We start from the raw sequence: 13,366 nt of genomic DNA on the forward strand, positions 1-13,366 counted from the left end.
TTTTAACCAAAATAAGCTTATCCATTTATTAGGTGTCCTGGAGAAGAAGGGCTCTCAGCCAAGCACTTGCCATAAAGGGTAGAGGAAGAATTACTTTCCCTTCTCTACAGTTTCTGGTGACCAGGATGAGACCCACCAGGACACCCCACCTCATCCAGAGTCTACAGATAGGATCCTAGGAAAACTAGCAAGAGCTGGCAAAGGGTAAGAATTCTTATCAAAGTCAGCTCTCCCAGATCTCTCTAGCACCTGTTCGAAAGAGAAAGGTAAAATTTCATGTTGTCTCTTCATTTCCAAGTTCAGATTCACAGGCCAAAAAAAAAAAAAAAAAAGAAAAAGAAAAAAAATCTGTAAGAATTAGATCTTTGAATACTCAACATCACTGATCATCAGGGAAATGCAAATTAAAACTACAATGAGATATCACCTTACACCTGTCAGAATGGCTAAAATTAACAATACAAGACCCAACAGGTGTTGATGGGGTTGTAGAGAAAAGGGAACTCCCCTGCACCGTTGGTGGGAATGCAAACTGGTGCAGCCACTCTGGAAAACAGGATGGAGATTCTTCAAAAAGTTAAAAATAGGGGTGCCTGGGTGGCTCAGTGGGTTAAGCCGCTGCCTTCGGCTCAGGTCATGATCTCAGGGTCCTGGGATTGAGTCCTTCATCTCTCTCTCTGCCTGCCTCTCCATCTACTTGTGATTTCTGTCAAATAAATAAATAAAATCTTAAAAAAAAAAGTTAAAAATAGAATGCTTTATGATCCAGGAATCACACTACTAGGTATTTACCCAGAGGATACACAAGTACTAATTCAAAGGGATACATGCATCCCTGTGTTTATAACAACATTATTTATAATAGCCAAGATATGGAGGCAGCCCAAGTGTCCACAGATTGGCAAACAGGTAAAGAAGATGTAGAATATTATTAAGCTATAAAAAAGAAAGAAATCTTGCCATTTGAGACAACACAGATGAAGCTGGAGAATGTTAGGCTAAGTGAAATAAGTCAGTGAGAGAAAGACAAATATGATTTCACTCATATGTGGAATTTAAGAAACAAAAGAAATGAGCAAAGGAAAAAAAAAGAAAAGAAACAACCAAGAAAGAGATTCTTCACTATGGAGAACAAACTGATGGTTACCAAAAGGGAGGTCGGTGGTGGGGGAGATGGATGAAACAGGTGATAGGGACTAAGGAGTGCACTTGTGATGAGCACTGATAATGTATGGAAGTGTTGAATCATTATATTGTACACCTGCAACTGATACCACACTGTATGTTAACTGGGATATATATATATATATTTTTTTTTTTTTCTAAGATTTTATTTATTTATTTGACAGAGATGACAAGTAGGCAGAGAGGCAGGCAGAGAGAGCAGGAAGCAGGCTCCCTGCTGAGCAGAGAGCCCGATGTGGGGCTCGATCCCAGGACTCTGGGATCATGACGTGAGCCAAAGGCAGAGGCTTTAACCCACTGAGCCACCCAGGCACCCCTTTATATGTATTTTTTTTAAAGATTTTATTTATTTATTTGACAGACAGAGATCACAAGTAGGCAGAGAGGCAGGCAGAGAGAGAGAAGGAAGCAGGCTCCCTGCTGAGCAGAGAGCCCGATGCGGGGCTCGATCCCAGGACTCCGGGATCATGACCTGAGCCGAAGGCAGAGGCTTTAACCCACTGAGCCACCCAGGCGCCCCTGTATTTTTAAGATTTTTATTTATTTATTTATTTGACAGAGAGAGATCACAAGCAGGCAGAGAGGCAGGCAGAGAAAGAGGGGGAAGCAGGCTCCCCGTTGAGCAGAGAGCCTGATGTGGGCCTCGATCTCAGGACCCTGGGATCATGACCTGAGCTGAAGGCAGAGGCTCAACCCACTGAGTCACCCAAGCACCCCTGGAATTTAAATTATAAAAAGAATTAGATCTTTGAATTGTGATTCATAAATTTACTTTCAGGTACTCATTGCATTGATCCTTCCTTTCCCAGGGACAACCTTTGATTTCTTGTCTCTTTCTGTGTCCTGAGAACGTGGTTTGGCAACCATCAGTTGGGGGCCCCCAAAATATGGCTGGACAGAAATGAAGGTTGCATTCCATTTCAAGCTGGGGTCCTACTGACTTTTGTCAGCTCTCAGGGAAATCGCCTAGGTCTTTCTTTTGGTTCTCTTTGGAAGTGGCTATGGATCCTGGGAGCATAGTTATCTCTTAGGGCTATTAACTATTTATATTGGCTGTAACATGACAATATATTTGTTTTTGTTTCGTGTTGTGTTTTTTTTAACCTGAGAAGATATTTGAAAGGATTATTATTTTTTAAAAGTATCTTTATGGTCCGAAGTTGGCCCAAACAGAAGCTGATATTGAGAGCCTGATAGGAACTTTTATTTCAGGCTTTCTCCTCTAAGCTAAAATGAAACTATGTACCCAGGAGGGAAGAAAAAACATCTGAAGCCTTTATTGGAACAATTCACTAAAACACCCCAAAGAAACCGCTTTGAATCTAGAACATAGCAAACTTTCGATTAAAGATTTTCTCTCTGATATAAAAAAGGAAGTTGAGGATAATGTAATTGGATGGCTGTGTCAGCGACTTGACAGCATTCAGGTTGCAATCCAATTCTTTGAGGAATTGAAGGCAATTGTACGTGGGGCACCTGGGTGGGTTAAGCCTCTGCCTTTGGCTCAGGTCATGATCTCAGGATCCTGGAATTGAGTCCCACATGGGGTTCTCTGCTTGGCGGGGAGCCTGCTTCCTCCTCTCTCTTTCTCTGCCTGCCTCTCTGCCTACTTGTGACCTCGCTCTGTCAAATAAATAAATAAAAATCTTTAAAAATTAAAAAAAAAAGGCAATTGTACTTGTCTTACAAATTTAGTCTTTTAGCAATTTTACCTTTGACTTTTACCTTTTTACCAATCCCCAAACTTCCCTATTCATCTCAAAAGGCTTGTAGATACCATAAAAGATCTAGATACAAAAGTCCTTCTTGGGGAGGAGGAGTCAAGATGGCAGAGAAGTAGCAGGCTGAGACTACTTCCGGTAGCAGGAGATCAGCTAGATAGCTTATCTAAAGATTGCAAACACCTACAAATCCAACGGGAGATCGAAGAGAAGAAGAACAGCAATTCTAGAAACAGAAAATCAACCACTTTCTGAAAGGTAGGACTGGCGGAGAAGTGAATCCAAAGCAACGGGAAGATAGACCCCGGGGGGAGGGGCCGGCTCCTGGCAAGTGGCGGAGCAACGGAGCACAAAATCGGGACTTTTAGAAGTCTGTTCTGCTGAGGGACGTCACTCCACAGGCTAAAGCGGGGTGAAGCCCACACGGGGTCAGTGTGGCCGCAGGTCCCGCGGGGTCACAGAAGGATTGGGGGTGTCTGAGTGTCGCAGAGCTCATAGGTATTAGACCAGGGAAGCTGGTTACAGAGACAGACCAAGGAGTGAGCTCTCAGCTTGGGGTTACCTTGAGCCGGTCGCAGGCTTGGTGAGCTCGGAGTGCGGCCAGAGACCAGGAGACGAGAGTAATTGGGCGCTATCCTCTGAGGGCTCACTGAGGAGTGGGACCCCGGGTTCTCGGCTCCTCTGGGCCAGAGACCAGGAGGCCGCCATTTTCATTCCCGTCCTCTGGAACTCTACTGAAAGTGCTCAGGGAACAAAAGCTCCTGAAAGCAAACCCGAGCTGATTATCAGCCCGGCCCCTGGTAGGGGTGGTACAATTCTGCCTGGGGCAAAGACACTTGAGAAGCACTACACCAGGCCCCTCCCCCAGAAGATCAACAAGAAATCCAGCCAGGACCAAGTTCACTTACCAAGGAGTGCAGTTTCAATTCCAAGGAGAGCAGTGGAATTCCAGAGGAGGAGAAAGCAAAGCACGGAACTCAGGGCTTTCTCCCCATGATTCTTTAGTTTTGCAGTTAATTTTTTTTTCTTTTCAATTTTTTTTCTCTTCTGCTAATTTTTAAAAAATTTTTACCCTTTTCTTTTTTAACGTTTTTTAACTAGTTTATCTAATATATATATATTTTTCTTTTTTATATTTTTTCTTTATTTGTTTTCTTTTTTTAATTGTTTCTTTTTCTTTCTTTCTTTCTTTCTGAACCTCTTTATACCCCCTTTCTCCCCCCTCACAATTTGGGATCTCTTCTGATTTGGTTAAAGCATATTTTCCTGGGGTCTTTGCCACCCTTTTAATATTTTACTTGCTCCTTCATATACTTTTATCTGGACAAAATGACAAGGCGGAAAAATTCACCACAAAATAAAAGAACAAAAGGCAGCACCGAAGGCTAGGGACCTAATCAATACAGACATTGGTAATAGGTCAGATCTAGAGTTCAGAATGACGATTCTCAAGGTTCTAGCCGGGCTCAAAAAAGGCATGGAAGATATTAGAGAACCATCTCGGGAGATATAAAAGCCCTTTCTCGAGAAATAAAAGAACTAAAATCTAACCAAGTTGAAATTTAAAAAGCTACTAATGCGGTGCAATAAAAAATGGAGGCTCTCACTGCTAGGATAAATGAGGCAGAAGAAAGAATTAGTGATATAGAAGACCAAATGACAGAGAATAAAGAAGCTGAGCAAAAGAAGGACAAACAGCTCCTGGACCACAAGGGGAGAATTCGAGAGATAAGTGACATCATAAGATGAAACAACATTAGAATAATTGGGATTCCAGAAGAAGAAGAAAGAGAGAGGGGAGCAGAAGGTATATTGGAGAGAATTATTGGAGAGAATTTCTCCAATATGGCAAAGGGAACAAGCATCAAAATCCAGGAGGTGCAGAGAACCCACTCAAAATCAATAAGAATAGGTCCACACTCAGTCACCTAATAGTAAAATTTACAAGTCTTAGTGACAAAGAGAAAATCCTGAAAGCAGCCTGGGAAAAGAAGTCTGTAACATACAATGGTAAAAATATTAGATTGGCAGCAGACTTATCCACAGAGACCTGGCAGGCCAGAAAGAGCTGGCATGATATATTCAGAGCACTAAACGAGAAAAACATGCAGCCAAGAATACTATATCCAGTGAGGCTATCATTGAAAATAGAAGGAGACATAAAAAGCTTCCAGTGAAAGGCCTGGACAAACCTTACCCCACCCGAAACTTGTTTACACCCGAGACTTGTTTACGCCTGAAAGTGTTATCAACCAGCTACTTCTGCTTCTGTAAAAGTGCTTGCTCAACGTGCGGGACAACTAGCTACTTTCGCTTCTGTTCAAATGCTCACTTAATGCGCACGGGCTCCCAACACCAATCAACCAACACCAGGTATGATTGTTTTAACTTGTTTGTACCCCACCCAAAAACTGGTTTGTACCTGCTTATAAAAACCCTGCACTTACTCTGCTCGAGACCTCTCAGCGTCACCAGCAACGAGTGCATGGAGGTCCGGGTTCGAACTTGCAATAAACGACCCTTGCTGTTTGGCTTTGACTTGCGACTCTGGTGGTCTTTTAAGGTGGGCGTACAACGCATCCGGCATTACATTTGGGGGCTCTCCCAGGATACCCCCCCTTCAGGACCACCAGGCAACCGGTCAACAGGTCGTTGGGAGCCGAACGGTAAGAGAGCCGGCTTTGTCTCTACGTTTTGTCTTTCGTGAGCTTTGTTCCTGTGTTCTGTTTTTGCATTCTGTCTTCTGTATCTGGGTTCGAGTCCCAGACCGAGGACTGGCAAATACGCCCTGGCAGATGCGCCGACGGAGATGTCCCTCGTTGCCCACCAGGGGTCGCTCAGGGATCGTGGGTTAGAGTCCCACCCCAAAGGGCCCATCAGGGGTCTCTCAGGGATCGTGGGTTAGAGTCCCACCCCAGGGAGACCATCAGAGGTGTGAACTATGATAAATGCTATCGTGTCTGTAGATGTCTGACCCGTTTGATTCTGAAGAGTGCTAGACTGTGTGAATGTGTCTATATGGCTCCACCGCTTCCGCTACGGAGTCTGAGTGGGCTGCACCCTGTGTCTCGCGGAGTGTCATATGGCATATAACGGTCATCTACTCTACGGAGTAGCCTGGTCCGGGGATTATATGGATAGACCTTAGCTAAGATGCTCCTAAGTTCCCGCAAGGGATGCAAGCAGGACAGCACCTGAAAGATCCCCCTCCCCTTGTCCGCAACTATATGTATGACAAAGGAAAAACTATCACAAGAATGTATTTTTAGGTTGCAACATTGGGTCTCCTAACGCTCAAACCTTGCTACTGCCCCACTGAGACATAAGAAACCTCTTCCAAACCTTCTGTGTTTCCCAACCTGTTTCATTTTCAGATTCACCCTGGCAGGTGGAGGAAGAGAATCTCTACTCCCATCACCGGAGGATGAAACGCACCCTAGCTCCGACTTTTAGCTCTCCAAAGGTCACTATTTACCCCTTCGGACTGACCAACCCGGAGTACACATCCTCAGCTAGCCCCTCCCTATTCCTAACTTGTTCCTTCATCTCCCATCCCTTGCACCGGTGCCTCTGTCGCTCCCTGCCTATTCTAGGCGCTTTCCTCTTCGTCCTAACCATATTCTTAATCTGGGAACTGCCTGACCAGATGGGGCAGACCCAGAGCACTCCTCTCTCTCTCCTCCTGGCTAATTTCAAGGATGTTCGGGCGAGAGGCAATAATCTGAGCCTGGATATCCGGAGATCTAAACTCATCACTTTCTGCTGCTCCGAATGGCCGATCTTTGGGGTGGAATGGCCCATAGAAGGCACCTTTTGCCTATCCATTATCCTTAAGATCAAGGCCCAGATTCTCTTGCCTGGAAAGGAGGAGCATCCAGACCAAGCACCCTACATATTGGTCTGGCAAGATTTAGTAGAAGATCCCCCTCCCTGGCTAAGCCCCTTCCTATCCGCAGGAAACTGCAAGGTCCTTGTAGCTCGACCTACAGAACCTGCTAAACCTCGAAACCCATCTGCGCCCCCTCTGCCTGTCCTCCCTGATAGCCAAGATTTACTCAGTTTCGATCCACCCCGTTACCAACCCCCTCCCGCAAGAGCTCAGGCGATAGTGGAGGATCGGGAGGCAATGGCCGCCCCAGCTCCACCTCAAGCGGGAACGGAGGGTGGAGAGGCGATAACCGCCCCAATCCACCCCGCGGAGGGACCGATGGGCCTGCCGGGCACACTAGAGGGCGCTCTCAAAGAGAAAACCCTCCCCACCCGCCAGACTCAACTGTGGCTTTACCCCTTCGGGAGATTGGCCCCCCATGACACTGGTAAACCCTAGACTCCAGTATTGGCCTTTTTCAACCAGTGATCTGTATAACTGGAAAAGTCAGAATGTGCGATTCTCGGATAATCCAAAGGATCTCATAGTTCTTTTAGACAGCATCACGTTCACCCACCAGCCCACCTGGGATGACTGCCAACAGCTCTTATGAATCCTGTTTACTACGGAAGAAAGGGAAAGGATCCAGGTGGAAGCAAGAAAGTTGGTCTCTTGGGGATGATGGTCCACCAACAGCTAACCCGGACCTCATTAATGCAAGTTTCCCTCTGACCAGGCCTGACTGGGACCACAACGCGGCAGACGGTAGGGGACGACTACTCATTTATCGCCGGACTCTAATGGCGGGTCTCCGGGCTGCTGCTCGCAAGCCCACCAATTTGGCTAAGGTATATGCAGTCATGCAAGGTAAGACAGAGAGTCCAGCGGCATTCCTAGAAAGGTTGATGGAAGCCTTTAGACCGTATACCCCCATGGATCCCGAGGCCCCTGAGAATCAGGCAGCAGTAGTTATGTCCTTTGTCAACCAGGCAGCCCCTGACATTAAAAAGAAGCTCCAGAAATTAGAGGATCTGGAAGGAAAAGAGGTCAGGACCTGCTGCGTATAGCACAACGGGTCTACAATAGCCGGGATACCCCAGAGGATAAACAGCTGAAGGTGATCAAGGAAATGACCAAGGTCCTGGCCATCTTCCTCCAGAGGGAATCAGCCCCTCCAAGGGGAGCTCAGATGGCCCAACAATCTAGACATCCTCTAGATAAAGACCAATGCGCCTATTGCCGGGAAAAAGGGCATTGGGCATGTGACTGCCCTAGGAAAGACCCCTTGCGAGCTAGACCACAGCCATGGGAGCCAAGACCCACTCCCATCCTATCCACACAGGATTTGGACTGGGGGGACCGGGTTCGGTTCCACTCCCCGAGCCCAGGGTAACCCTACAAGTGGAGGGGAACCCCATACAGTTCTTGGTTGACACGGGAGCTCAACACTCAATGTTAACCAAACCGTATGGAAAGATTTCGGAGAGATCCTCCTGTCCAGAGAGCCACCTGAACTAGAAGATACCCCTGGACCACCCAACGGACAGTTAACTTGAGTACAGGGGAGGTAACCCATTCCTTCTTGGTCATCCCTGACAGCCCCTGCCCCTTACTAGGACGAGACTTACTCACTAAAATGGGAGCACACATTTACTTCCAACCCGAGTCGCTTGGCGGTCCCACGGTGACCGACTCACGGAACCTGCCATTAACAATACTCACAGTGCGTTTGGAAGATGAGCATCTGCTCCACCAAACTGCGCTCCCTCAAGAGCAGGATATCGAGTCCTGGCTACGCCGGTTACTGGAAGCCTGGGCCGAAACAGGGGGCATAGGACTGGCAAAACACCGACCGGCCCTCTTTATAGAGCTCAAACCTGGGGCTGACCCCATCCGGGTGAAACAATACCCCCTATCTGCGGAGGCTAAGTCGGGTATCACCCCCCACATCCATCGCCTCCTGGACTCTGGTGTATTAACGCCCCTGCCACTCGGCTTGGAACACTCCCCTGCTGCCGGTGCATAAGTCCAACAGCAGGGATTACCGGCCAGTGCAAGACTTGAGGGAAGTTAACAAATGGGTTATGGACATACATCCCACTGTCCCTAACCCTTACACTCTCCTCAGTGTCCTGAGGCCAAACAAGAAGTGGTATACCGTTCTCGACCTAAAGGATGCTTTTTTCAGTATACCCTTAGCATCCACAAGCCAGGAACTCTTCTCATTCGAAAGGACAGACCCTGAGAGAGGCATAAATGGGCAGTTGACATGGACGTGTCTCCCGCAGGGATTCAAGAACTCGCCCACCCTGTTTGATGAGGCCCTCCACGAGGATCTAAGTGAGTACAGAAATCAGAATCCTGACATAACGCTCTTGCAATATGTAGATGATCTTTTAATAGCTGCAGAGACTCAACAAGCCTGCCTCCGAGGAACCGAAAAACCTCCTTCAAACCCTCGGTGACTTAGGATACCGAGCCTCAGCAAAGAAGACCCAGATCTGTAAGCCTGAAGTAGTGTACCTAGGGTACTTGCTCAAAGGAGGACAAAGATGGCCCACTGATGCCCGCAAGGATGCTGTGCTCCGCATCCCCCGACCTGCCTCACCACGCCAGGTAAGAGAATTCCTGAGGACGGCAGGATACTGCTGACTATGGATACCAGGCTTCGCCGAGATGGCCAAGCCTCTGTACGCAGCTTCCAGAAACCAGCAGGATTTTAAATGGACGGAGGAGGCACAACGAGCCTTCCAGCAGATAAAAAAGGCCCTCCTCTCTGCCCCGGCTCTGGGTCGACCAGACATTTCTAAACCGTTCCACCTGTTTGTGGATGAGCATAATGGGGTGGCTAAAGCAGTACTGACTCAAAGTCTAGGCCCCTGGCCTAGACCCGTAGCATACCTTTCAAAGAAATTAGACCCCGTGGCAGCCGGGTGGCCCCCTTGCCTGCGGATGATAGCGGCCACCGCCCTAATGGTAAAGGACGCCGATAAGCTGTCTATGGGTCAGGAATTACATGTGACCACCCCGCATGCTATTGAAGGCGTCCTTAAACAACCTCTGGACCGATGGATGAGTAATGCTCGCTTGGTCCATTACCAAGGACTACTACTAAACCCCTTAAGAATAACTTAAACTTCCCCTCGGGCCCTAAACCCTGCCTCCCTGTTACCTGACCCGGACTTGGATGCACCCCTCCATGACTGCGCCGACATATTGGCCCAGACTTATGGGCTACGAGAAGACCTGCAGGACTACCCCCTGATGGATGCCGAAGTTGTCTGGTTCACCGATGGCAGCAGCTTCGTTCACCAAGGACAAAGGTACGCAGGGGCCATGGAGACATCTGAAACAGAGGTTATTTGGGCAGAGGCATTGCCTCCGGGCACCTCAGCACAAAGAGCTGAGTTAATCGCCCTGACCCAGGCCCTAAAGTTGGGGCAGGGCCTCCGGATGACTGTGTACACAGACAGTCGATATGCCTTTGCCACAGCCCACATCCATGGAGCAATTTACAGAGAGAGAGGTTTAGTCACTGCCAAGGGGAAAGACATTAAAAACAGGGATGAAATTTTGGCCCTACTAACGGCCATCTGGGCCCCCAAGAAACTGGCCATAGTATACTGCTCTGGTCACCAGAAACCAAATGATCTGGTTTCCCGGGGAAACAACCTTGCTGACCAGACTGCTCGCCAGATAGCCCACAGGACCATTCCGGTGTTGCCTGTACAGCTGCCTGACCCAGGGCGCCGAGAACTGCCACCTCACCCCAAGTACTCTGGAGAGGACATCGCCTGGATGAGCAAACTCCCAATGACTCAGATCAAGGATGATTGGTGGAGGGATGCCAAGGATAACATCATCCTCCCCGAGACCTTGGGGCAGACAGTCTTGGAGCGAATTCATCGCACGACCCACTTGGGTTCTAAAAGACTTCAGGATCTTATAAGGCAATCCAAGCTACTCATCAAAGATATCACCAGGAAGACAGAGAAGATTACCTCAAGCTGTACAGCCTGCCATTTCCAGAACACTCACCCACATCCCACTGTGGCCGGATCCTGAGAAAGAGGGACCCTGCCGGGAGCCTACTGGGAAATAGACTTTACAGAAGTAAAGCCTGGAAAATATGGATATAAGTATTCACTGGTGTTCATAGATACCTTTTCAGGTTGGACTGAGGCTTTCCCAACCAAGCATGAAACCGCGCAGGTTGTAGCAAAGAAACTACTTGAGGATATCCTGCCCAGGTATGGCTTTCCTGTTATGATGGGATCAGATAATGGGCCAGCCTTCGTTTCTAAGGTAAGTCACGGCCTGGCTTACTTAACTTGGGGTTAATTGGAAATTACATTGTGCATATAGACCCCAGAGCTCAGGACAGGTAGAGAGGATGAATAGAACTTTAAAAGAGACCCTTGCTAAATTGACCATGGAGACTGGTGCTAACTGGGTGGCTCTACTCCCCTACGCTCTGTATCGGGTACGCAACACCCCATACAAGCTGGGGCTCACACCCTATGAGATCATGTATTGCAGGCCTCCTCCTGTCATTCCCAAACTCAAAACTGATCTCATAGAGTCGGACCAGGATAACTCCCTTGTGTTTTCCCTCCAAGCCCTGCAGCAGGTCCACAAAAGGATTTGGCCTAAACTGAAGGACTTGTATAAGACAGAGCCACCGCCTGCACCCCACCAACTTCGTCTGGGGGACTGGGTCCTCGTCAAGCGACATCGGCCTGAGATCCTCGAACCCAGGTGGAAAGGACCTTACCAGATCATCCTGGCCACCCCCACAGCCGTCAAAGTAGACAACATAGACGCCTGGGTCCACCACACTCACATCAAACCAGTTGACCCCCTCTCGGATCTCGTCAGGGAGCCTGACCAGGACGTCAGTTGGACAGTGGACCGCAGTAAGGACAATCCTCTAAAACTAACTCTGCGCCAAAAACCCGACCCCCGCTTCCCCAATAATTATTATGAAACTCTCTCTCTCTGTCCTGCTGCTTACATTCCTGCCATGGTGTGGGACCTCCAGTCCTCATATGCCACTTAACCTAACATGGATAGTCTATAATGTGGATAACGGAGAAATTCTAAACTCTACCAGTAAAATTGCTCCCCAGGGGACATGGTTTCCCTCTCTAACCTTTGACTTAGCTAAACCCCTCCACCTAACCTGGGACGAAACCTTCATAAGCAAACATCACTTTTACATCTGTCCCAGCCATCCACCAGAGAGAGCATGGCAATGTGGGGGAGCCTCTAATTTTTATTGCTCATCATGGAGCTGTGTCTCCACAGGGCACACTTGGTGGACCCCACCATACAAACAAGACCTCATAACAGTCAAAAGGCTACCCACTACCAAGCAGTGCTCCAAAAATTTTGGTAGAGGTATCAAAGGAATCTGTAATCCAGTAATCATTTCCTTCACTCCCCCAGGACAGAAAGACACCAGATGGAGCTCTGGAATGTTATTCTGGGGGCTAAGACTTTTTGAAAAGACTAGATTGGGCCCCAAAGATCCCGGAGCTCTATTCGGAATTAGACTCTTCATTGCCCCCCTTGAGCCTCTGGTAGCCATAGGACCCAATCCAGTTCTCGCCTTACCTCCCCAGAGATCAAGGCCAAGGCCAACACCACTTACCCACACATACGGCCCAACCAATCCTCCCAAGACAGCGCCAACCTTCCACACTTCAAGCCCCGAAAAGCTGCCTGTAGTAGTAATGGGCCCTAAGCCAAAAGACACCCCCACCCACCTAACCCAACTAGTTCAGTATGCCTTTCAAGTCCTAAACTATACTAATCCTAGCGCCACAGAGTCCTGTCCTGCTGGTTGTGTTATGAAACATCACCCCCCTTTTATGAGGGCTTGGCCACTTCTGGAAGTTATAATAGCTCCAGTTCACCTTCTGGGTGTCGTTGGTCTAACTCCAACCATCGCCTAACTATAACGGCCATAAGCAGACAAGGGACTTGTATAGGACAGGTCCCACCGGAACATTCCCACATCTGCAACCAGACTATAGCCATAAATAACACAGAAAAATATCTAATACCACCCCAAAATACCTGGTGGGCCTGTGCCTCTGGACTTACCCCATGCATCCATCTGTCAGCACTGAACGGAACTAAAGACTATTGTGTTCTGGTGTATCTTGTACCTCGCCTAATCTACCACCCCTATGAGGATGTGATTTCATACTGGGAGGGAGGACCACACAGGGTTAATAGAGAACCCGTAAGCTGGATTCTTGCACTCATCCTGGGGCTAGGACTAGGAACTGCCGGGGTAGCCACCAGAACTTCAGCCTTAATCTCACAACAACACCACTATCAGGGCCTGCAAGAAGCCATAGATGCAGATATACAGGAGCTAGAATTATCCATCTCAAAGTTACAAGAGTTAATCAGCTCGTTAGCTGAAGTAGTCCTACAAAACAGACGGGGGTTAGATCTCCTACTCCTCCAACAGGGGGGCCTCTGTGCTGCTCTTAAGGAGGAATGTTGTTTCTATGTTGATCACTCAGGAGTAGTCAAAGATTCTATGGCTAAGGTGAGAGAAGGGTTGGCAAAGTGGAAA

At 48.0% G+C, this 13,366-nt stretch overlaps 1 protein-coding gene across 1 annotated transcript; it reads left to right on the forward strand.

Annotated features, from left to right (window-relative positions):
• Positions 1–8,242: 8,242 nt before the first annotated feature.
• Positions 8,243–10,842, forward strand: LOC106006467. The gene is given in 3 exon segments (XM_013059435.2): positions 8,243–8,755; positions 8,757–9,212; positions 9,214–10,842. Coding segments are annotated over 3 exon segments (2,595 nt in total). The 3' UTR covers positions 10,840–10,842.
• Positions 10,843–13,366: the final 2,524 nt, after the last annotated feature.

Source organism: Mustela putorius, unplaced genomic scaffold, assembly GCF_011764305.1.
Source record: "Mustela putorius furo isolate JIRA1106 unplaced genomic scaffold, ASM1176430v1.1 tig00003896_pilon_pilon_pilon, whole genome shotgun sequence".
NCBI lineage: Eukaryota > Metazoa > Chordata > Mammalia > Carnivora > Mustelidae > Mustela > Mustela putorius.